General features: G+C 41.6%; 3 protein-coding genes and 1 long non-coding RNA gene across 10 annotated transcripts in view; 2 read left to right on the forward strand and 2 right to left on the reverse strand.

Annotated features, from left to right (window-relative positions):
• Positions 1-26,289, forward strand: part of lrrk1 (leucine-rich repeat kinase 1) — a 186,442-nt gene that overhangs the window by 138,026 nt on the left and 22,127 nt on the right. The window lies entirely within an intron of this gene.
• Positions 1-26,289, reverse strand: part of LOC307028389 (uncharacterized protein) — a 361,942-nt gene that overhangs the window by 113,093 nt on the left and 222,560 nt on the right. The gene's annotated exons all lie outside the window — the stretch shown is intronic.
• Positions 12,856-22,274, forward strand: LOC307028390 (uncharacterized protein). Of its 7 annotated transcripts, none has more exons than XM_079663361.1 (9): positions 12,856-12,899; positions 12,942-15,313; positions 17,020-17,207; positions 18,124-18,263; positions 18,911-19,076; positions 19,232-19,573; positions 20,271-20,328; positions 20,539-20,775; positions 21,564-22,272. In XM_079663361.1, the coding sequence occupies exons 2-6, from the start codon at positions 15,092-15,094 to the stop codon at positions 19,527-19,529; spliced, it is 1,014 nt and encodes a 337-aa protein (XP_079519487.1). In that variant the 5' UTR covers positions 12,856-12,899; positions 12,942-15,091; the 3' UTR covers positions 19,530-19,573; positions 20,271-20,328; positions 20,539-20,775; positions 21,564-22,272. The 7 variants fall into 7 exon arrangements, with proteins under 7 accessions (XP_079519487.1, XP_079519486.1, XP_079519488.1 ...); XM_079663360.1 differs by having other exon boundaries at positions 12,857-12,899; positions 20,195-20,328; positions 21,564-22,274; XM_079663362.1 differs by having other exon boundaries at positions 12,857-12,899; positions 12,942-17,207; positions 20,195-20,328; positions 21,564-22,274.
• On the reverse strand, positions 22,611-23,928 carry LOC307030287. Its single transcript, XR_013805605.1, has 2 exons — positions 22,933-23,928; positions 22,611-22,890 (listed from the first exon to the last, which is right to left on the reverse strand). It is a non-coding gene; the product is annotated as an uncharacterized lncRNA (long non-coding RNA).

Below are 26,289 nucleotides of genomic sequence, written 5' to 3' on the forward strand. Positions count from 1 at the left end.
TCAACCACAGGCACAGACTTCCCTTTAGTTTATGTCTCTATATCTTAAAAGCTCACACCACCAGTTTTCATGGCAGCCATGATGGTGTGTCCCTTCAATGGCGTCTAAAGCAAGACCTGAAGATTTGGAGGGTCTCATTATAAATCAAACTCTCTCTTAAACTTAAACAAGATTCCAAGACACTGTGCTTCCAGGGGTGAGGAAATGTAACGGAGGTGATCTCTGGGCCCATAGATCTCGGCCTCCGTTACAAATTGTGTAGCTTTGTTGGTGGCGAAATGTATGTAGTCTGTGCATCTGTCTGTGTTTTAGTTTGTCTGTCTCTGTTTGCTGGTTTTATGTTGAAAAGTGTTCCCCTTTCCCCATGTCTGTTGCTGTTGATTGTGTTCCCCCCCCCCCCCCCCCCCCTCCCCCCCTGTGTCTAATTGCTGATTAGTGTGTGTATTTAGGCTCTGTTTCCCTGTCTGTTAGGGGCTGGTAGTGTGGTGTGAGATCCCTGTGGTTGGTGACGGTGTGCACATGTTCGGCAGGATTGAGGCTGTGAATCATTGTGTCTGATTTAATAAATGCCCACACCGGGTTATATTTTTGGACGTTCTGCCTCTGCCTCTTTGCTTGGTCGGGCCGCTCAATTGTCAGCTTCAATTGAGTTAACTCTGTATCAGATTCTATTGGTTTCCGTCAGTGTAAATAAACCAACCCACTGCTATAATCACACTCTCGACCTTGTTCTGACTTATGGTATTGAAATTGAGCAACTATTAGTCGAACCGCATAATCCTGCTTTATCGACCATTTCTTAGTAACTTTTGAAGTACTGTTACTAGACTACAAAGCATTAGTCAAAAGCTCCTGCAGCAGAAACCTATCTGTTAGTGCTATAGCCAAATTTAAGGAAGAGATTCCACCAATACTTAACTCGATAGCATGTCTGCATGTAAGGGAGGAAACTTCTACAAAATGTACACCACCCCAAATTGATCATGTTGTTGATAGTGCTACAGATGCGCTGCGAATAAAATTAGACTCTGTTGCTCCTTTGAAAAAGAAGAAAATAAAACAACATAGATTAGCTCCATGGCATAATGCCGAAACCCGCAAAATAAAGCAAAAGTCGAGACAACTTGAAAGGATATGGCGTTCCACTAAACTTGAAGAATCTCGTTTAATTTGGCATATTACTCTCAATGAATATAAGAAAGCACTGCGTAAAGCGAGAGCAGCGTACTACTCTTCATTAATAGATGAGAATAAGAATAATGCAAGATTTCTTTTCAGCACTTTAGCCAGGCTGACAGAGAGCCACAGCTCGAATGAGCCTTCTATTCCCATAGAACTCAGTATCTGTAAAGTAACTAAAGGTATTTCAATCAGGAGAGACTTCATTTTGTACAAGAACATTTATTGACACATGTCACATGATAAATGTTAAGTATTTGGGGATTAGACCCTGATACCGTATATCTAAAAGGGGGAAATGTAGCCGTGAGCATATAGAGAACCAACAAAAAAAGAGGAAAGTGAATGAAATATAAGGAGATCGGGCCACTTGATGAAGGATCTTAATTTACCAGGTGGCATTCATTTAATCTCAAACCTTTATTTAACCAGGTGGTCCCATTGAGATCATCGATCTCTTTCCAAGGGAGACCTGCAGCAAGTAGGTTACGACATGAAAACATGAACGACAGAAAACAAAAAAGGACATCAAACATCATATTTACAGGGCTACATTTACATACCTATGGACATTGACAAGTACCAACAATATCAAATGGCATTGCACCTATCCAAGCTTAAAGCTTGCAGTGAACCAAATTGCTCGGTTTCAATCTTTGAGACCAGGGTCGTATCCAGGATTTCCTAAATACGGAGGTCCAAATAAGCTAGGGGGGTTCGGGGGACACTCCCTGAGATTTTTGTGATTTTCATGTTCTAGGTAGGCGCTTTTGAAATCCTGTGGGGGGTCACAAATTGGATAATATATTGATTTCAAACCATGTCAGTGGGCTGACAATGTCAGCTTAAATTATTTTTGAAAGTGTAATGCATAAGAATCAGATTGTTGCTATTAATGACCAGGACATGCAGAAGAGGCTAAAATGATCACAACACATTGTCAACATTCATTTTCCATGTCTCTCTCCTTTCCATAACCTGCAGCCTCTCTTCCATCTTCTTTAGTCTCTCTGTCTTCTTCCTGTTCATTACTCTCTCTCTGTCCTCTTCTCTTTCTTCAATCTCTCCCTCATTGTTCACTTTTTGCTCCTCCTCACTTGTCACTCCTGCCAGTGAATTAAAAACAATTCAGCCATTTAGTTCATTTCACTTGTTTGCATTCTTTTTGTCATTTAAATCTGTTTTGATTGATTCTCAAAAGAGAACAAAGATGTAAGCAAAGTGTGTTCTCTCTCTCTCTCTCAATTCAATTCAATTCAAAGGGGCTTTATTGGCATGAAAGTTAAATTAAACAATGTTGCCAAAGCATCACAATACAAAATAATTAACAACATTAACATACATTTCAAATGTTTACATATTATTGATGATATATATATACAGTGGTACAATTACATTTCAACACGTGTGTGTGTGTGTGTGTGTGTGTGTGTGTGTGTGTGTGTGTGTGTGTGTGTGTGTGTGTGTGTGTGTGTGTGTGTGTGTGTGTGTGTGTGTGTGTGTGTGTGTGTGTGTGTGTGTGTGTGTGTGTGTGTGTGTGTGTGTGTGTGTGTGTGTGTGTGTGTGTGAGAGAGAGTCTCATTCACTGTCCCTCAGGTTGTGGCATGTGTATACATATTGGGCAGCAAGGTGTGCCTTGTCTCCTTCTCCTAGGAGTACTCTCAGTCTTGAGAGGTCATCAACCTCCTTGAAACCTGGGATTACAGAGTTCAGCTTGTTCCAGTAAATGCTCCTTACTTCGTTGAATGTTTGGCATTTCAGGAGGAAGTGCATCTCTGTCTCAGTCTCACCTGTCGTACAGTGATCACATATTCTGTTCTCTTTTGGTTGCCAGGATCTTTTGAGTCTTCCTGTTTCGATTGCCAGTTTGTGGTCACTGAGCCTGTACTTGGTTAGGATCTGTCTCTGCTTTCTATCTCTGACAGTAGAGAGATACTCTGCCAGCTCATACTCTCTGTTTAGAGTCAGGTAACATTCTAATCTACTTTAGCTTTTAGTTTCTTCTTCCCAATGTTGTAAATAGTTGTCTTTACATTGTGTTATAATGCGTTTGACTGTGATTGGTGTTTGGAGAGCAGTGTTGTTGAGAGACTGGTCAGAGTGGCTCTGAGAGGAGGCAGCTATCCTCAGCACCAGCTGACATAGGGGACTCTTCTCTGGGGTTAGCTCTTGGCTTTGGAGGGCTTTGGAGTGGAGGGTGTCTCGGGGGCTGGATCTAAGGTGGTTAAAGAATGTTAATGCTCTCTTTTGAGTGTTAATGATCAGTGGGTATCTGCCTAATTCTGCTCTACATGCATTTGTTGGTGTTTTTCTCTGAACACGTAAAATGTATCTGCAGAATTCTGCATGTAAAGACTCTGTTGGATGTTTGTCCCAGCGGGTATAGCTCTGGTGACTGAGTGGACCCCATACTTCACTACCGTACAGCGCAATGGGCTGGATCACACTATCAAAGATTTTGAGCCAGATTTTAATTGGAATTTGGACATTATAAAATGTTCTCTTAATTGCATTTAGAGCTCTTCTGGCTTTTTCTTTGAGTGCATTCACTGCCATGTTGAAACTTCCTGATGCTGTTATGGTTAAACCGAGGTAGGTGTAACTCATACTATGTTCGATGATATGATTATTTATGGTAAACTGGTATTTGTTCTCCTGACATCTGGGGCGTTTTTGGAAAACCATGACATTAGTTTTCTTCATATTGACTGCCAGGGCCCAGTTCTTACAGTACTGGTCTACTATGTCCAGCTGTTGTTGTAGTCCTTGTTCAGTAGGAGACAGCAGAACAAGGTCATCAGCATAAAGCAGACACTTCACCTCTCTATCTAGGAGGGAGAGGCCAGGAGCAGCACAGTGATCCAACTGAACAGCAAGTTCATTTATATATATATTAAATAAAGTGGGACTTAAATTGCAACCCTGACGAACACCTCTTCTCTGGGTGAAGAATTCAGTTTGTTTGTCTCCAATTTTAACAGCACACTTATTCCCTAAATACATTGATTTAACCAGATCGTACATTTTTCCCCCTATACCACAATGTAGAAGTCTATAATAGAGCCCTTCGTGCCAAATAGAGCCGAAAGCTTTTTTGAAATCAATGAAACAAGTGAATATCTTACCATGTTTTGTTTGGTGTACATGTTTGTTAACTAAAGTGTGAAGGGTATATACATGGTCGGTGGTGCGGTGTTTTGGAAGGAAGCCAATTTGATTTTGACTCAAGATGGATTGTTGGTTAAGGAAATCTTGTATTCTTTTATTTAGAATACTACAGAATAATTTCCCCAGACAGCTGCTGACACAGATGCCACGGTAGTTATTAGGGTCTGATTTGTCTCCACTCTTATGAATGGGGGAAATGAGCCCTTTGCACCAGATGTCAGGAAACATTCTGACTGCAATATGATATTGAACAGCTTTAACACTGTACCCTGCATCTCTGGGGTGCTGCATCTGAGCATTTCGTTTTTAATGTTGTCTGGGCCACAAGCTTTCCTTGGCCGGAGAGATTGTGTCTGTGTGGTCAATTCTTCCCAAGTCATTGGGAAATCAAGGGGGTTTTGGTTGTCTTTATTAGTTTCTTCTAATGTTTGGAGCTTCTCTTTTGTAATACATTGATCTGAATTCATTAGATTTATTGGTATGTCTTTGTACAAACTTTCAAAATGTTCTCTCCAGATGTCACCGTTTTGGATGGGTAATGCTTGCGGTTGTTTTGTGTTGAAGTTGCTCCACAGATCCCAGAATTGATTTTGATCAATGGCTTTCTCAATATCCTCAAGTTTCATGTGGGTATAATTTTGTTTTTTGTTCCTTATTGTACATTTATATTTGTTTAAAAGGTCATTGTATCTAATGCGTAAGGCTGGGTTCTGTTTCTCTCTCTCTCTCTCTCTCTCTCTCTCTCTCTCTCTCTCTCAAAACCATACAATGTTTTACTCAAATTGAAATGAAAGAAAAGCATTACAACATTTGTTAAAAGGTAATCCTTCTGACATTGGATGAATGTAATTAACTTTATCTCTTTAGCTAGTTTATCCAAAGTATAGCTGCAATATAAGTTAGTGTGCATGTTGTCGGACGTCCACTGACTAACGTAGAGCGTTCACACAGGATCTGCTGGTCATATGATGTCCTGATGAACAGAAACACAAGCGGCCGCTTGATCAATCATGAAACATGATTGATCCTTTGCTCTCTCTCCTCCGGATTATAACTATATTAACACTTCTGATTAGACCCCATGTGACTCGATGATTAAAAGGGGAGGTGATGCTAGAAAAGGTGAACCTGTCGAAATAGTAAATGTTGATCATATGATATGAGAAATACATAGTGAGGTGAGCCAGTTGTTTTACCAGAGTGAAACAAGCCTTGTAAATGAACGTAGGATTTACTTCTCTCTGCCCGCCTGCGTTACTGATGGATACTACTAACCTGATATTAACGAGAGAACTTTGGGCCACGTTGGGGAGTGCATACTCCTGTTAGCTTAGCTGTGTTGCTGAGGCGTGTTTATAGGGTCTGGCTCCCTGCGCCCTGATGTTAATGTGCAAGAGTATAGCTCCTGATAGCTCGCTGAGCTGCTGGGCTGTGTTATAGCGTCTGATTTCCCTTATAGGGTCTGAGGCTTGTGTTATAGGGTCTGATCTCCCTGCCCCCCCTTGATGCTTATGTTGCATGGAGAATAACTTCTGTTAGCTTGGCTGACGCTGGGGCATATGTTATAGGGTCTGATCTCCCTGTGCCTTGATATTATGTGGCAGGAGTATGGCTCCTGATAGCTCGCTGCGCTGCTGGGCTGTGTTATAGGGTCTCATCTCCCGGCCCGCTGATGCTTATGTGACGAGGAGTATAGCTCCTGATAGCTCGCTGTGCTGCTGGGCTGTGTTATAGGGTCTGATCTCCCGGCCCGCTGATACTTATATGTCGAGGAGTATAGCTCTTGATAGCTCGCCGAGCGTGGAGATAACTTCTGTTAGCTTGCTGACGCTGGGGCATATGCTATAGGGTCTGATCTCCCTGCCCCCTGATGTGCATGGAGTAAAACATCTAAGAGAAGCATTGCAATTTGAAGCATACGTGCAAGAAGCCGTGATGAGGTAGCAGATAAGCATACCATATAAACACGAATATGTGCAGGGATACGATTAGTAGTGATGTTACGTACTGCACCGAGGCTTCGGAGTGTGGTTCGAGTAATCCAGTGAAGCGTGTATAGGCTTGTATCGTTAGAAGCCTCGCTGTCCGTCTACGCCACGTGACTGCTTCAGATGTGCTCAGATCTGTGAACCACTGACGCTTCACGTTTTAAAACGCTCATGTTACCCCTCCTGTAGAGCTCAGACCCTCACGTAAAGAGGAAGACATCCCGTATGTATAACTAAATAAATGCATAATTGAATGTATGAATAACAACGTTAATAATAAATAAATAATAGGCGATGAATAAGTAAGGCAATGAATAAATAAAATAAGTAATAAATAGACGAATAAATAATGCGTACGATATTGATACACATGTGTATATGAATTTGTGTTCACTGTCGAGGGTTATTCAAAGGCTTACTCATGGGAACTTAGTACGAGAAGATCACGCTGTGAGATATATCTACCTGATTTACGCGTGTCGACCAGCAGGGGGATAGTGTCAAGTGAAGCCTCATGAGATACCCTTGCAAGCCAATGCTGGAGATCTTCATCTCGCCATCGCTACGATTAGATAAAACCGTTCGAGGAATGCTGATTAATGAATATGTAACAAGAAGGTATTCTGCAGATGATTAAAACGAAAGCTGAGTGAGTGACTCATTGTTGTGAGCCTGCACAGTAAGACCACGTGACGTGAGTTGTTATATTGCATCTATTCTTTTGTGCTTGATGGAAAAGTGTGAAATGAGACATATTAAAGAACATAGAGCAGGGGTATTCAACTAAAATTCAACGAGGTCCAGTTAGAGAAAATCTCCCCATGCAAAGGTCCGGAACATCAAAATGTCTAACTTGCTTCATGAATTAGTGTGATATATTGAAGTGACCTGTAGCTTTATCAACGTCTGCACGTAATCAACAACTGACAATCAAATAAAGAAAGTACAATTCATAAACAACAATATTTATTGTAAATTAACATTGAACTATACAGACATACAGTAAATACTGTGGATATGTGTAATGCTCCTCTCGGGCTTCATTTAAAACTAAAATAGAGAACCTAACCTCCTCTAGGGGGGTCCGGGGGCATGTCCCCCCTGGAAGATTCTTTTTAAATATTGAAGTTAAAAGCATCAATCTGGTGCACTTTGAGAGCAACATGAAGAGATCTATGGATACATATTTCAACACCCATATGAAACAGAACTGTAAGCAGATTTTTCTTTTTGGATATTTTACAAATCACTCCCCTTTTAAAACTCTATTCTTGTTGTTTTTAACAACTTTTTTGTTACAGTCATATAGTATTTTATACCTGTTTTTCATTTAGTCTCATTAATAACTATAATGCTCATATCAAGGTGTGCCTTAACCTCACTGAGCTGAGCAGGGACACGCACACAGACTCTAGGTAGTGCTTGAGCACCTGCCCGTTTTGCCCTCTGGACAGCAATGTGCCCTTTTGAAAGTTCATTTTTTACAGTTTTTTTTTTTACAGTGTACTGTATGTGGCTCATGGTAACATCGATCAATTGTGGATTCAAAGCTTCTAATATATACAACAATGCCCCAAATGCGCGTTGTAATCTTGTCAGACATCCCCACACGTGACCCGCGGCACTCCCGTACGTGCACTGGCTACAGCCCCTCCCTTCCCTACTCTCAACGTGAACGCGCAGCGCGCAGAGCAGACAGTCAGTCACTCAGGCCCATTCCCAAACCGCCCCCTACACCCTAACCCTCCGTTTGCGCGTTCACGCGGAGGGTCCGCCATATTGAGGGCTGTTCCAAAGCAACTAGTGTGGAGCGGTGTGGAGGGGGAGTGGGCTATCAAGCCCTCAAACAGCAAGTCTGCAGCGGTGCTGACTTGAGACCGGTCTCTATCTGACCGGAGCCACGCTGTGTGTGTCCGTCAGGAAACAAGCTGTTAACAAGTAGTTCCAGCAAACATCCACTGATAAACTGCGATGTTAACAACCTCATGATAACCTCATATGTTTTTAACTTAGGATCATGCCTGTGTTTAGTCTAGAAAAAGGTAAATGTGCATTTTATTATAAAGTTGTGTATATTTACAGACCGTTGCAAAAACTAAGAAGCTTATAAACATCAGGTTAAAACTAAAAGAGCTTTGAAACACAATGAAAGATGTTTGAAGTTTTATTTGAGTTATTAATTTAAACTTTTGTCTAAGAGATGCTGATTTGAAACCGTTGTTGCATACAGTTACGGCATTTCCTGTTTCTGCCGGAGGGAGGGGAGGCCGTCCCAAAGCTTGCCGCTGTATTTGCTAGGGGTGGCCGCGATACCACAAAATCTGGATTCGATCCGATACCAAGTATTTCAGGGCCAGTATCGCCGGTACCGATACTTTTTTAAATGAAAAGCGTCTTATGTGCTTTCATATAGGGGAGAGCTGCATGACATGATTTTTGAGCTGAAATTATAAAAACTGTCCGGTCTGTATTCATGAAAATGAATTCAGATTTAGTCTATTTATGATGGACAAATAAACATTTTAGTTTTGCAAATTTAAACTGCAAACATGAAAAATAACAATACAAAGTGGCCAGAGTATAGCGAACTGTCTTCTTGCACACATCACAGTTCGCTCTTTCTCTCAGCCATCATGCGCGTGTGTGTGTTGCACTCGCGAGTCGCTGGCTGCTGCTGTCCTGCCGGCTGCTGTCAGTCAGCTTGATAATCGGCGTTCAGGCAGGGAGCGCGCTGCGCGTGCGCGAGCCTCGAGGAGTGGACGACAGCAGAGGAGAAAGAAGAAAAGAGCATATACTTGTGTTCGTCTGCACATAGTTTTTTGAAGAAATTGACGAGTAGAGGAGACAGGAAAAAAAGTATAAAAGTATCGATCCTATTGGCTCTAGTATCGATATTTTGAAACGTAACGTAATATCAGAAGTATCGATATTTTGGGATCGATCCGCCCACCCCTAGTATTTACTCCCTCCATCTGACAGGAGGGAGCCTCGTTGAGCTGCGAGTGTGGCTACAGACGTAGTTCACTCCGTCACGGAGGGGTAGGGTCGAGGGAGTGGTTTGGGATTGGGCCTCAGTCAGACAGGCCACGGCGGTTCTGTGGTGCAGCAGCACACAGCAACACGATTAAAAGTGCCCTAGTGACGACCAAGTAAGTAACCACCAGGTAACAAATACAACGAGTGTATTGTTTAATCCCCTAAATCAGATGCCAAACTAAACTATAACTTCACTTATTTTCTTGCATCCATCCATTTAGTCTCGTTGTGCACTTTGCAATTACGACCAGGGGCGTCAATCCCGGGGAGGGGGGGTCCCACCTGGCTTCAGATTGGACCCCCCCCCCCCCCCAAGTCATTTAGAATAATAAAAATAAATGTTAAAATAATTAATTTTTTGATAATAAATCAGTAAAATCAGTAAAATCAGGCAAAAATGAGAATTAAATATCATAACCCTAACACCAAAATAAAGTAACCAAAAACCGAAAAGAAACTAACAAAATCCGCCATTATCCGGCAAATTTTTGCGCACAATTTCGGCGCCTGCACGCTTCGCGCGCGACTCAGAAGGTGCCCTTTTTTTTTTCTCTTGAGCACCTGCCCCTATAAATGTCTGTGCACGCCACTGGAGCTGAGGTCATTTGAGCCTCTCAGGAGAGAGCTCTCTTCCACCTGGTTGTAGAAAAGCTCTTTAAATTCGTTAGCATAGCTAGCTAACCAGATGCAAATAACAACAGATCGTCACTGTGCTTACAACTAAAGACACAGCCACGCAAACACTGCGGTATGTGTACAGCTCCTTATGGGTACTGCAATATTTGAAGGGCTGGAGCGGCGTTCCGGTGCTCTCTGTCAGCACTCCTTTCAGACAAGACATATACCACGTGAAGACACGTTACGCTCGTGTTGTGTTCAAGGAACCTGTCCTTGGCCAGGAAAAACAGGTACTCGCTTGTTTAATTATTTTTGCGGTCTAGATTTCTTCTTTTTTTTCAAGTGAGAAGTTGTCCGTCATTCGGACTGACGGACGGACTCCCCACCCCCAAAACGAAAACTCTTCGGTTCTCCACGAATTGCACAAGTCACCCAAATCAGCGTTAAAAAAGCGGGAGGTGCCGAAAAATCCCCTATTAATGTATTGATTATAGCTCCGGGTCCGTATAGGTCGGAGTCTGGGTCCGGATCCGGACAGCGGTCCGCCTGTTGCCGACCCCTGAGATAGAGGGATCGTATGATCATGTAAAGCAGAGCACGGTTTGCACCACCACCAGTTATATGCATGAAAGTATGAAGGAGAACCTTTGCATACTTCTTTATATTTATTCATTTTTAAATATATATTCTCTTATTTTATTCATTTCATTCATTTGATGGGTCATTCCAGAATTGGAGGACATTTCATGTCCCCCATATACAAATCTAATAATCCATGCCCAAAATGCTAAAACATGCACTTGTTGTGTTAGACATACTTGTCTTGAGACAAAATGTATATAAAGTTGTTGAAAAAGTGGTTTCAAAATATTATTTAAATTATCAAATAGCTCTCGAACACCCCCTAAAATGGCCTTTTTCTCTTGTCCCCGCTTCTTGGTGACCATCTTTCATGTCAAATATAACATTTAAAATAGGGATTTTATTTACTTTTTTTGGTATTATTCTATTGATATATGTCTTGTAATGGTAAAATCAATTTGTTAAATCATAAACATATTTTAGATAACAGCCATTTTGCACAGAAGGTGTGTCCCTCAACATGCGTTCAACCCTGTTACCCAAACCTTTTTAGATTGGCACAGGAAGTGAAAAAACTGTAAATCAGATGACAGTGGAAGTGACATCAGCAAGCCATGTGCTAGTGCCATGGGTAGACCAAAACTAAGTCCTCTCTTTTATTTTTCATATTTTTACAATCTTTTCAGTCTTAAAAGAGTGTGGCACTCTGACCCACTCAACCCTGTTACTGATATTATCAGAATAAAGCATATTCATTTCAAAGTTATCTTTCTTGCATTAGATATCCAAGTTTGTCCTTGCCTTGAAAGTAGCATTACATGCTACATCTAGCAATAATTCCTGAGGTTAAAGCTCAAATTAGCATTGATTTTCAACAGTGTTACTTTCAACCCTGTTACTATAATTAGAGTAACAGGGGTAATTCTTCACCGGATCCCGGCGTATATAGACACCAAAAAGAAAGAAATTTGGGGAAGCTGGGTTAATCGGAACATGAGAGTACACAGGTATAGACAGAGAGAAGGAAGAAGTAAGATGTCCCCCGACAAACTAAGCCTATATCAGCAAAACTAGGGACTGAATATAATCAGCCCTAACTATAAGCTTTATCAAAAAGGAAGGTCTTAAGCGCACTCTTAAAAACGGATAGGGTGTCTGCCGTCCGAACACAAACTGGAAGCTGATTCCACAAAAGTGGAGCTTGATAAGAAAAGGCTCTGGCTCCCATTGTACTTTTAGAGACTCTAGGAACAACCAACAACCCTGCATTCTTGGAACGCAATGCCCTAGTAGGACAATAGGGTATAATGAGTTCTTTAAGGTAAGATGGCGCCTGCCCATTAAGGGCTTTGTAGGCGAGAAGAAGAATTTTAAATTATATCCTGTGTTCTATAGGGAGCCAGTGTAAGGCAGCCTGAACAGGAGTAATGTGGTCCCTTTTCCTAACTCTGGTTAGTACACGAAATGCAGCATTTTGAATCAGCTGAAGCGACTTGGTTTTATATACTAACACGTTTAATCGTGTTTTATGCCGTTTGCCAAGACTTCATAAGTCGCTCGTAAAACACAGGAGGTATGGAAACTAAGAACACCATATGTGGTAAATTGTACAGCTAATATAACACAGGCTGCAGTGGAGACGCTGTGCACAGCTGATCGACAGCTGGGACACAAACCACCAAATACAAAAACAAAAACATAATTCAGATCCAGTCGTCATGACTCCACTCCGGAGGGATTCCCCGATCATTTCTTACAGTTTCTCATCAAGGGGGTGTCTCCTGTCCCCGGTACAAACACACTAGGCTTGTTTGAGACAAGCGAGACCTGCATAGACCTGCGCAGTTGCGATCAACGTCTTGCTAGTGCGTTGCATGATGGTTAGTCATTTTGTCCGACTTGCTCTGGAGGCTCGCCTACATGAGACGTTGAAACCTCGCGGGACAAACGGCCACTACACACGTCGGAGTGCGTTGCCGCTTCAACGCTTCTGCCCATTCACTTTGAATGGGGTGACGTCACGATTCGCCAAACTGCATTGTGGGAGCAAAGCGTAGCTTCTCTCGCGGTGCTCGCTGCAAAAGTAGAGCAATGTTCTACTGTTGCCGCCTCGACGGAGGCGTCAGCCAATCGAATCATATGCCAGTGCAAGCTCTAGCCAATCAAACCGCGTGCTTGTGTGTCTGGGGCGGGAGATTCATGTGATTGGTTGTTGGTCGAGTTTCAGCCCCCCCCCCCACCCCCCCCCCCCCGCCGGCAAGCGACAACGTATGGAAAGCCAAAAGTGCCATAATACGGGGGTGAAAAAACGCGCGAACATACGGGGAGGTCCGTTTTTTCGCGCGAAAAAACGCGCGAACATACGCGGAGGTCCGTTTTTTCGCGTGAAAAAACGGGCCAATATACGGGCGAATGTTCGCGCGGTTTTTTATATGATAATGAGCCCCTCCTTCTGATTTCCTTAGCCAATAAGTTAAAAGTGTCTGTAACCAATCAGTGAAGGGTAAAGCCAGACCAAAACAATCTGTAGATGAAAAGTTCCTGACATGGTGAGGCTGTGCTGTAAATTGTGCATTATTCCAGATTCAGGGGACTAAGTATTAATTTGCCTTTGAATATAATAAATATATCAATCAATATATCAATATAACCTGCCTTCATTGTTTTTTTTAAATAAAATGGCATTACCCTTTTCCTTAAACCTTTGGAGTGTGAAGTGAAGGTATTTTCTCAATTTTTAGATGTCTCCTTAAATCCACTTTTAAATGTACTTCTTATAACATGGCATGGTGTTACATGTCAAAATGTTCAGTAGTCTCTGGTGTTGCTAGAAATGCAAATTCACTCACCTTAGAGCGCTGTCTTATGAGAAACCTAGCTTAGAAATCCGATTTTTGGAAAACTTCAAAACTGTTGTGAAACACATATGTACTCATGTCATCCATTTTTTTTGGTGTTTCAGATTTTGTTCACCAAAGTCTTTGGTTCACAAAAGTAGTGAAATATATCAATTACACTATAAGCCTATATAAAAGTGTTGTTCATGTCTAAAATGAAAATGTGTAAATTATAATTTAGAGTAAAATATTTCCATCCCTCTACTTTCACCACAGAAAAGTTACATCAGGACTGAATAATGACTTCATATTCCATACCAAGGTTTATGTGATGTGTACAAATACAAATTCAGCATTTCAACTTTATTTTTCAACCAACTATTTATGTTAACATATGAAACTGTAAAATCTCAATATTTCCAATATCAGAACTTTTTCAACCAACTATTCATTATAAATGTAAAGACAGGGGGTCTTTGTCCATGGTCTTTGTCTGTCTTCCAAGACAGTGGGTCTGGCTGCTGTGTAGGTGGGGCTGATGGTGCATGGCCTGCTGGTGGCTGTGTCGGAGGGAGGTAGGTGGGATTGTCCCGGGTTGATGCTGGGATTGTCCCGGGTTGATGCTGGTGGCTGGATGGGAGGTACGTGTGCTAGGCGAGACTTCTTTGCTGGCTGGGTTGATCGTGATGGCTGTGGTGGAGACCTTTGTATCGAGGTGTATCTTAATCTTGTGGCAGGCACAGATGGAGGTGGAGGCCGCTGTAGGGATGCTGGTCCTCTGGTCCTCGGGTCCTTGGTGGTGATGGCTGTGGTGGACGCCTTTGTACCGAGGTGTATCTTAATCTTGTGGCAGGCACAGATGGAGGTGGAGGCCGCTGTAGGGATGCTGGTCCTCTGGTCATTGGTGGTGATGGCTGTGGTAGAGGTCTTTGAGCCACGGTAGATTTTGACCTGGGGGCCGGCACAGATGAAGGTTCTGGCTGCTGGATAAACGCCACCTCTGGGCCACTAGGCCCAGGCAGCTGTGAAATCTGAAGGAAAAAAAACATACCTTTACATTTAGCAAATCAAAATAACTGTATGACGTATTTTTCTCTAATCAAAAATGGAAATAAATCCACATGCCATATTATGACTTTTATGAAGGATTAAAGCCTTCTTCATTTCCAGTATATAATACAGTGATAACACACACAACCCGGTTGACTGTACTCACTTTAACCTGGCTCTGTTGTCCACTGATAGGCATAGTGCTGTGTACCTGGACTCACATTCAGGTTCAGGTCCGGACTCAAGTCCAGAGGTTCAGGTTCAGGTCCGGACTTATAAGTCCGGACTTGGGTCAAGTTGTGTGAGTAACTAAAGTGAACTTATTGTGAGCTAATTATCAATTGAAAATAAACTCATAATCAACTCAAATTCAAACTCGTCAGGTTTATTGTGCCCCCTTCCAACTTGTGTCTACACCATGTATTTTCTATAACTCTACATGTGTTACTAACTACACAACACAACTACATACATAGTGATGTACATACAAGACTCAATCTGCAAGAGTACAAGTCTATGTGTTCTTGTTCAAGAACAACAGCATATTGACATTGTTTGGGTGAAGTGTTGCTCTTTCGGCAGACACTATATCACCATACATGCAAAGGAGTTAGCTTAGCTACACTACCAAATATGGCAACCAGCATCCCACGCTGTCAGTGTCCACTATGTCTAAGCCAGCTTCCCTTGACGTCACACAGATCTCGCGAGCAGTTGCGATATTTTGCGAGACTTCGTGAGTTCAGTAATGGCCGCCATATCAGAAGCCAAAACAATGTTTTTCGTCTTTTCTCAGCGCAAATTTCTCGATCTATGGAAGGTTTTAGATGGTTTAGAACAAAAAGGAGAATATACGTAAGTACCGGTTCCCGACGTTCCGGTTTTAACCGGACTTGAACCGAAACTTTTTACAAGTCCAGTACCGGTTCGGCGTACCGGTACGCAGCACATCATAGGCACAATATTAGCATAGCATTAGCGCGCTATTAGAATTTCAATAATATGAACAATTATGAACTCAGACCAGCATTTCACATATTTATACAAGCAGAATACACTTGAAATGTAAGCCAAACTACTGCACGGGAGTCATACACCTAGTAACATAGAAGAACAAAGAAGCTAGCGGACGTCATTAGCCACTGTAGTGGAGCCGAACTAGCTGACAGAATGACATTAAACTACACATAAAGAACAGTTTCAAAAACACTTCTTAGATCGAAATATGACATAATCTTTGTACACACTACTAACCTGTTGAACAGGAGAAATGAATGAAGCAGAGGGAACGTTGTTGCCGTTCCAGCCAGAATGCCAAGTCTGCGGCAGACACATAATAACAACACTTACTTTACGGCATGCGCTCAGCAACACATTCCCTTTTACGGCATGCCCACTGAGGCCTTTCCGTGTCCTATACTGCCCTCTGCTGTTTGTAATGATATACAATATTTAACATAAACATGCCTTCGAGAGTATAACTTAATTTATACAAGACAATATACATTGAAAATGTGCCCACATATTTATGCGGTTATCTGAATCATATTTTCTACCCCTTATATTCGAAAATATATGATTAAATATCTAAAATATGCGCACTTCGACGCTGCGTGGGTGGACTCCAGTTATATCTTTCAAACTAAATCTATCCACTATCTGCTTGTAGACTAACGGTCAAAGGGTCTAATATCCGGGAGGGCCGGGCTCGAGTCTCGGAAAGGAAACGTTTTTTTGTGTTATCTCTTTTCATTCACTTACAATCTTTGTATAAATGCAAAGTATTCCAAGGTCTGCTTCACCTTAATTGTCCCAACTGCTTGGCAACAGCTGTCTGTTCTCCAGTTGTTTAAGGTGGTAGCCTGTCGCCTGCGTTCATGTTTCAAATAAATGGGAATTGATCAGCCTCAGATGTATTAATTTATAAAAAAAAAAAAATTTTAATTCGAATGTTTCTCTTCAGTGCAATTGCAATTGCACATTGCATCATTTTTGTGTTCTTTGTTCTGTTTTAGAAAGGAAGGATTGTTTACTTTTTTCGTTGTCTACAAAACCGGAAAAACAACATAATTGTGCTTTTCCAGACACTGAAGAAAGAAAAATACCATGACTTTTCGGTATCAGGGCTGTTAGGGAAAAGATCAGGCAATATATCTTGAGAGAAAACTTATCTTTTGATCCCGTTTGAATTGTGCCACGAATTACACTTATGATGTTTGTCATCTTAAACAATCACTTCCATGTCAAAAAACTCAGTTTGTCGTAAAACTGTTGAAATATAAGACTATGAAAAATACGCAACTAGAAATAAGTGAAATGTGCCAACGTGACGGCCGTCTTGGTGTGTGGTGCGCGACGGGAGATGTAGGTCATTGACTGGTTTCAGGCAAAAAAAAAGTGTTACTTCACAGTTTTACGACACATTTACATTTTTTTGACTTGCAAAATTATCTTTTAAATTGACAAAAATCATATGTGTAATTTGTGGTTCAATTCAAACGGGATCGAAAGATAATCTTTCTCTCTCCATTTACTTCAATACATACCTTTTCCGAAATAAGGTCCCATGGAGCTCAACCGGAAAGGGAGGGACTTCGCCTCTCTATAAGCATGCAGCAGCAGTAGCAGCAGCCGGAAAAATGTCCACGAGAAACTTCATCTTGCGTTGCAAAAGGACAATAAATGACTGCACAAGACTTCTCCAAACAGATGATGCCGGTCATGCCGTGTTACAATCCACAGTAACGAGGTAAGGGCCAAGCCTATTGCTACTGTTAGAAATTAAAATCAATGTTTTAATGGGGAAATGTAGTTTAAACATGCCGTCAGTTTTAATGCTCTTTTATACTGAAAAACCAGAAATTCTTGTGCACAAGCAGTTAAGCTTTTATTCTGAAAATCCTTCATCTCCGGTTAGCATTTAGCATGTGGCTAATATACGATTTCCTGAAGAGGTGAATTTAGTAGCGAAATGAGAGAGTGGTGCAAACCGAAGCCTACTGACTTAACACTACAACTATAGATGTCGAGATACTACCATGCTGAATATTAAATGAAGGTACAGTTTATTTGAATACATTATTTACAGACGAGAGTAGCATGTGACAACATCCGGAATGACCGGAAACCAAACGAGCCGAGAAGTATTGTTTAGAGTATTGATTACAGCGTTTAGAATGTGTTAAATGAAGAGTGATGAAAGAGAATATGAGGAGAAACTGCGTGTTAAGCATATATTGAATGTGAAAAGAACCTATCCTCTGTTTAAATGCAATAACGGACATTAGAGACGAGGCGAGCCGGCTGGCGGGGAGGAGCCAGCAGACGATATATAAACAGCACCGGAGGAGAGATCCGGGCTCTTCTCTTCCCTATCGAGGAGAGCCAGATCACAGCTGTTTGTCTGACTGAACAATATTCTGTCTGTAACACTACCGCGCCTCTTTTAATTAAAGTACCCAATTGAACTTTCACAGAGACTCCATTTAGTCTCCTATTTTAAAGCTTCTCTCCTGGTCGGGAGAATAACGTACACAGTTAACACTACTACCAACACAAAGGAATGTAGTTTGTTTTTGCATGTAACCTAAACTGAGGTTGTGTGAGATCTTTCACACTTACAAATTCTGTCTTCTCCCCTATTTCACCAAACCGTTTACTGGCAGGTTAGAAACCATGGAAAGGAGCCTCGAGTGGTCACGGGGCAGGCTAATTAACGTCCCTACAGCTGATCTTTTACTTCAGGACCTTCGGGAATATATACTTGAAGTCCGGAGATCTTGGCCTACCACACCCGCACAACAAGGTAGGTCGATGTGATAATTGTTCACTTTAGCATAGGCTTTCGTTGATAAACCAGTGCTAGTATTGTTGAGTACTAAGTGTCCAACAGGCCAATACATTTTAAAGTAATTATTTGTTTTAAATATGGGTAATACCAATATAAACACCTTTTTTAATCTGTAGTTGCCAGCTATTAATTACAACATTCTGGTGAGACGCTCTGAGTCTCGAGTTGTCCACTTAAAACTGTACTCCAAATTCCACCTTTATATCCTGCCACAGTAGAGGAGACGCTATTCCCCCTCCCCCGTCGAGGGCAGTCTGGCCATCTGTAGTACACCACGTATCATCAAACGTGTGAATGAGGACATTGAAAGGGTGCCAGAGGGGGAGTCTCTGTCTTCAGGGTTGGAAGACACAGACTGCAACTATGTATCTCTATGCCCATACACATTTATGCTTTTGTTCTTACTGTATACTACAACTATAGTGTATTGCATGTCCACTGGTTTAATGCCAAACTGCATTTCATTTTTTTTTAAAGTATCTTTAGGCTGGGCAATGACAATAAAATAGACGCATTGTGTGCGTTTCTGGCACAACGGCATAAATGCGTTGCTTTTACAACAATGACAATAAATGTAATCTAATGTTTTGCTGTTGTTGCAGGTCATTCTGGCTACCACGCCCCACTCATTTTGTTGGGTGGTCGAGGTCCCCCACAATTCAGCATTTCCAGAGAGCAAATCTCTTTTTTGAGGAGCTGTGGTTTTACAGCAACAAAGATGGCACAGATATTAAAAGTATCTCTGCGCACAGTGAGACGGCGATTGAGGTATGTAGCAATGTCTTCAACATTGGAAGTGCCATCTTGTCTCAATTTATTGTAAACATCCCAAGGAGGGGTTGTAGCCATGTTACACTATGCATGTTGTAAAGTAAATCTGAATACCGTAGGTCTCATATATTTAAAACATGTTTATTTTTCAGGCAGTTCCACATGCTGCGCTCTGGGACATACTCCACCATCTCAGATGCTACACTAGACGACCTCATCAAGGAGATAGTGGCTGGGAATAACCAGATTGGCCCTGAATCTGTCAGGGCACAGCTGCAGGCCCAGCAGATGTGGATACAGAGACGCAGAGTGCGGGACAGCATGAGGCGGATAGACCCAGAAGCAGCTTCACTGGACATGTCCTCTCAAGCTGCAGAAGACAACTCCAAAACAGTGGAGGATCTGCAGAAGCAACTGCAGGAGTTAAGAGTCCAGCGAGAGTTTTGCTAACAGAGGTTTGCTGGCTCCGACGACAACATCCGATTCTATACAAGGTAATGTTTTGGCTAAATTCTATCCAAGTTTTTGAGATGGGTTAGCTTATAAAGAATCCTGTTTACCTGCCGTGTGACCGCTGACTATATGCATGCAGTGTTGGAATAAGTACTCAACTTAACTGAAGTATAAGTACAAATACTATGGTTTTAAAATACTCCTGAACTGAACATGTAGAATCATAAATCCTGTGTTTTCATATATAAAAAGTAACTAGAAACTATGAAGGTTAACTAAATGTGGTGGAGTAAAACATATTAATACTAACAACATACTGAGAATATTTTACTACAAGTGGAAATCTTCAAAACCTTACCAAAGTAAAAGTATGTCAATATCCACTGCGTTTCCCCCAGTTGCACACGTAAGAATGAAGAGTAAACGTAGTCATTGTGTGTAAAATGTTCCCTGTATGTTTTAGATTATTATTACTGCTGCTAATGTAGTTGCTACATTTTACTGCTGTAGATTACTATACCTGCACCTAGTGCCTTCTTACTCAGTCTATTTGAATTGTAATGTATTATAGCAAACAAGAGGAAAGCATTAGCCCATGTGTTACAGTTAACACGATTGTATTTACTGTCAATTAATGACTGACATGTGTCTTTTGTGTACAGATTCCCGAGCTATAACCACCTGATGGCCTTCTGGTTTTTAATTGAGCCTTCAATTCATTAAATGGTTTGTTACTAGAGCGATATCAACTGCCAAGAGTAATGAAGAAGTGGTTACACACGCACGTCCATCAACGGTAGGTTATGTTTCTTTTAACACACAATCTAAACACAAACTGAAGGGAAAATGTCTCTCCGACATTTCATTGCTTTTGTGTAGGCTAAAAGGCTAAAGTACTCAATCCTTTTTGAATACATCAGAGAACTAAAACAACTTAATGTTTTTCCCATAGTGTGCTACACTCATGACATTAATATAGTAACCTTTTTTTGTTTTTATCTTCCAGAGACAGCTGCTTCAGCCAATTGACGAGTTCTTCCTTTTTCTATGCTTCCTGTCGGTGGGTTTGAAAGAGAGGGACCTTGCAAACCGCTTCAACGTACACCAGTCCTCTGTGAGCCGCATCATTGCAACATGGACAAGTTTTCTTACAACTTTATTGGGGTCACAGTGCATCTGGCTTACACCTGCAGAAGTTCAAGCCCACCTCCCAGAGGCATTCAAAGATTTCCCAGACACACAGGTGATCCTGGATTGCACAGAGCTGAGGTGTCAAACACCATCCTCACTCCTCCTCCAAAGTGAAATGTATTCTACATAGAAATCTCACTGCACCATGAAAGCCCTGGTTGGCATAGCCCCACATGGTGCAGTGACATTTGTTTCCAGTCTGTATGGTGGTTCTGTCAGCGACAAGGAGATTTTCAAACAATCTGGAATAGCTGCGTTGTTGACTGAAAACATAGCAGTGATGGTAGATAAGAGCTTCCTGATCAGCGATTGCTGCAAATGCAAGGTGTACTGCCCACCTTTTCTGTCAAAGCAGAAGCAAATGCCAGCCTATGAGGTGAGGGAGACACAGGCCATTGCCAGACTGAGGGTTCATGTAGAGCGTGTCATTAGGAGGATAAAAGAGAACAAACTTTTTGATGGTGAATCCCACATAGGTATTGTTTGTATTCTTATCGATAGTCATGAACTTTCTCTTGTGACAAAATAGACTCTCCGTTAGTAAACGTTTACTCTGTGTAAAAGTGATTTCTGTGTGTAAAAGTGAGGTAACATGTGTAGATGAATAACATCAACTTGTATTCGTCCCACACATACACACCTATAGATGTAGTTATATTTGTGTCTGTGACTTTATATTGAATGGGAAATAACTGGAAAATACCTGTGTAAGAGAGAGACTCCTGTCCCGCCTCTCCATTTTATTTTTAGTTGTGCATTGTTATTTGTGCTTTAGAAACATTCCACTTGAACTTTATTTGAATGAACTTAGTAGTAATTATTGTCCTATATTTCTTTCAGATTTCACAGCTGCCTGGGCCTAGGAGAAAGAACCTCCATCTGTGCCTGCACCAAGGTCAAGATCTACCGTTGCTCAAGGGCCTTCACCAGAGCCATCACCACCGAGGACCAAAGGACCAGCATCACTACAGCGGCCTCCATCTGTCCCTGCCACAAGATCAAGATACACCTCGGTACAAAGGCCTCCACCACAGCCATCGCGATCAACCCAGCCAGCAAAGAAGTCTCGCCTAGCAGACGTACCTCCAATCCAGCCACCAGCATCAACCCGGGACAATCCCACCTACCTCCCTCCGACACAGCCACCAGCAGGCCATGCACCATCAGCCCCACCTACACAGCAGCCAGACCCACTGTCTTGGAAGACAGACAAAGACCATGGACAAAGACCCCCTGTCTTTACATTTATAATGAATAGTTGGTTGAAAAAGTTCTGATATTGGAAATATTGAGATTTTACAGTTTCATATGTTAACATAAATAGTTGGTTGAAAAATAAAGTTGAAATGCTGAATTTGTATTTGTACACATCACATACACCTTGGTATGGAATATGAAGTCATTATTCAGTCCTGATGTAACTTTTCTGTGGTGAAAGTAGAGGGATGGAAATATTTTACTCTAAATTATAATTTACACATTTTCATTTTAGACATGAACAACACTTTTATATAGGCTTATAGTGTAATTGATATATTTCACTACTTTTGTGAACCAAAGACTTTGGTGAACAAAATCTGAAACACCAAAAAAAATGGATGACATGAGTACATGTGTTTCACAACAGTTTTGAAGTTTTCCAAAAATCGGATTTCTAAGCTAGGTTTCTCATAAGACAGTGCTCTAAGGTGAGTGAATTTGCATTTCTAGCAACACCAGAGACTACTGAACATTTTGACATGTAACACCATGCCATGTTATAAGAAGTACATTTAAAAGTGGATTTAAGGAGACCTCTAAAAATTGAGAAAATACCTTCACTTCACACTCCAGAGGTTTAAGGAAAAGGGTAATGCCATTTTATTTAAAAAAAACAATGAAGGCAGGTTATATTGATATATTGATTGATATATTTATTATATTCAAAGGCAAATTAATACTTAGTCCCCTGAATCTGGAATAATGCACAATTTACAGCACAGCCTCACCATGTCAGGAACTTTTCATCTACAGATTGTTTTGGTCTGGCTTTACCCTTCACTGATTGGTTACAGACACTTTTAACTTATTGGCTAAGGAAATCAGAAGGAGGGGCTCATTATCATATAAAAAACCGCGCGAACATTCGCCCGTATATTGGCCCGTTTTTTCACGCGAAAAAACGGACCTCCGCGTATGTTCGCGCGTTTTTTCGCGCGAAAAAACGGACCTCCCCGTATGTTCGCGCGTTTTTTCACCCCCGTATTATGGCACTTTTGGCTTTCCATAACAACGCAGGCCGCCGTGTGTTCGCCCGCAGCCTTGAGAGCGATGCGGCGCAGTTCCTCTCCACGGGCTGCGGAAGAGAAATGCTTGATGGGAAATGACTCGCTGGTATCTCGAGCTGAGCGCTCATTGGTGGTTTTTACCAACGTGCTGTTGATGAAACTCTCCAATTGGCTCGGCAAAAGTTTGTGGTTGTTTTGTGTCAGTTTTACGTCGCCGCTTCCATTAACATTTTTCATCATTGTTCCACAATGTTTATCATCATGAAATTAATATCTATATATTTTATACTATACTTGCACTGCTTACCGTTTTCATACTTTATATATCTTAGCATATTCATACACACTGTTCATACTGCTCACAGGCTGCTGTGTATATCTAGTGTATTCATACCCCTCACTGTTTATGCATCATTCAATTAATTATATATTTTATTCTGTAGATTGTGTACATTACTTTTCACTTTACTGTTTGTTTCACTCCTGGTTAGAAGCTAAACTGCATTTCGTTGTCTCAGTACCTGTGATATGTGCAATAACAATAAAGTTGAATCTAATCTTGAGCAGGAACAAATGTATTTACTTAGTACATATCTGACATTAACGATTAAACACATGTGTGCATTCTTTATAAATGCAAACTGAGTCAAGCCGACTCCGGAGGTGGCGGTATGCACCTTAAAGTTGTTTGCAATCCGAAGCAGCAGCCAACTCCGAGCTGCGATCGGCTATTCTCGTCTACCTTCGAGGCGAGCCGCAACGCGTCTCAAACAAGTCTACTGCCTGAGGAAGGCTATGTGTATTTTTTTTTGTCATTAACCTTTTTCGGACCACTTATTTATTTATTTTGGTGACGATCCAACCTCCATGCTGCTACTCTGGTTCAAACTGCATCCACCAAACAATATGATTTATCTCGACCTCCCCAAAATAACAAATCTGACACGGTGTGAGATGTCTTTTTTAGCTGTTCTGTCGTCATTTCCTGCTATCTTCTTCATAAAGTCAGTCAAAATGAATGAATGAATGGGCGTTTCTTTGACTATTTATAGGCAAATATGGGCGTTACGTGAAGCCCACAAAAGTTGCACCACATTTCGAGTCGATTGTGATTTATAAAGGGAAACCAGCGTAGGAAGTGCTGTACCGGTACGCAATGTGTGGTGAATCGGAAAATGTCGGAAAATGTCTGTACCTATTTTTGGATTTCTACTACGTAAGCAACCTACCCACGTGAATCCTACGCACGGCGTTATAAATGAGGCCCGTGGTCCTCACTGGTTCTTTATGTACTTTGCAAACCTTCAAACGCTGGGTAATAAAGGCTGCTTCTCTGGTTAAGCTGGATCTTTTCTTTCCATGCTAGTTGTAAGTAGGTTTCACTGCTAATTCCTGTTTGATTTGTACTTAAATACAAAGTTAAATATCATACATGTAGTGTTGAATTTGTACACATCGCTGCCATCGTTCCTCTAGTAACAATTCCACCGCTGCTGACTGTGGTCAGGCCCCAGCAATGAAAGTTTCATGCTGGCCTTCCACAGCATGTATAGTGAAGGAGGGGAAATGTCAGAGGCCTCTTCATCTCCTCTTCATCAATATTTGGTTTCCAGCGCTTGCATAATGACTGGTACATGTAGGCAAAGTCTCTGACGCTTTCACCCTCTCCCTGAACTCTATTGCGCACTCTCTCTGCCAGTTCATCCTCATAGTCTTCTGACAGGAAGGCAGCACGGAACTGGTCATGGCATTCTCTCCAAGTGTGAATTTTATGGCGGCCAACATCCCACCAATCTCTTGCAGTCCCGTGAAGCACATTACGCAGGGTGGCAATAAGCTCCTCATCCGTGAGCGGATTTAGAGCCAGGAAATCATCACACCTTTCCAGATATTGGAGAGGGTCAGGTGTATCATTCAGTTTCCCAAATGATGGAAATTGAAGTTTAACAGGACTCTTTCCCATGAACCTGCTCTTTACTTCCTCATGAATGGTAGACCCCGCAGGTGACCCAAAATTGTCCTGACAGTCCAGGCTGTACGGTGGATTGTAATCTGGGGCGGTTTGGAATGGGCAGGGGCTTATCTTCCTGTAAAACCACAGGGTGGGTTTGAACACTCACATGGCCAAAGGTGGTGCTAACTTTGGCTGCCGTCATTTCTTCTGACAATGTATCTATAGTTTTCTTGCATTTGGAAAGCTCTTCATGTAGGTTAGTTATGGTAACAGACATTGGGATGAGAGCAGAACAAAGATCCTTGAGCAGGTCAGTATGATAGTGATTTAACCGCCAGCCAATGGATGCATTGAGCTGTGTTTGCAGATATTCAAACTGCTTATCCATATGTTTGACAACTTCTTGTTGTTTTTCATGAAATAGGCCTGTCAGGGCTTTGTTTACTTGTTCATTATGAGTTGTGATTTTGTTTGTCATTTGTTCCATGTTATCCTTTAGCTCCTGGCGATGGTGATGTTGTTCCTCAATCATTTTCTGAAGCTGCTGTTGAATCCTAGAGCCAGAATTATTTACCTCTAAGGCAGAAGTTACTGGTTGAGGTCCTCCATTTCCATCCATGTCGTCTTTTACAGCAGTTTGAGGAGTTAAGGGATTAGCCAACTCTGAGAATCCAGTGAGCTCCATGTCCAACAGTGAATATGTTGTGGGAGGAGACTCGTGAGAAGGTACTGTATTTGATGTAGGGGACACCACAAATTCTCCTCCCATTTCCTGCAACAAAGGATTCTGAATAAGCAGCCATTTTGTTGTCCTTTGTTCTCTTTTTCCCAAAAATAAAAATAAACAAGGTGTATAGGTCTACTAGCCACAGGGGTGGATTTCTTTATTTAGTTATTTTTCTTTTATCTTTGTCATTCAACAATATTTCATCTTCGGTCCCATCTGGGGTGCCATTTTTTATGTGACAGTTTCCTTATTTAGGTTCTTTGGGGTGCCAGTCAGGTCTCTCTCCTGACGTTTGAGATTTTGCTAGTCAGTCAGTTTTAGTAAGTCTGCACAAAGGTGTAAACATCTCACTGCAAACACCCAACATTGAATGACATTAGAAAATATAAGAAAGGACACAACTCAAAATTATAATCACAAATAGCAAGTGTATTTTTGAATACCCCACAAACAATCAAACAATTAGTCTTCCCATAGTTCAATGTTAAATCCAAAATGTTCCACTTCGATCCAGTCCTGGTTTTTAAGGTGGTTGGGAGATGTCCGGCTCCTTTCAGTTTTGTAAACAATAATCCGGGAAGTGAAGCGACAGAAGGGTATGATGACTGTGGACGGTGG

This window comes from Notothenia rossii, assembly GCF_949606895.1.
Source record: "Notothenia rossii genome assembly, chromosome: 2".
Taxonomy (NCBI): Eukaryota; Metazoa; Chordata; class Actinopteri; order Perciformes; family Nototheniidae; genus Notothenia; species Notothenia rossii.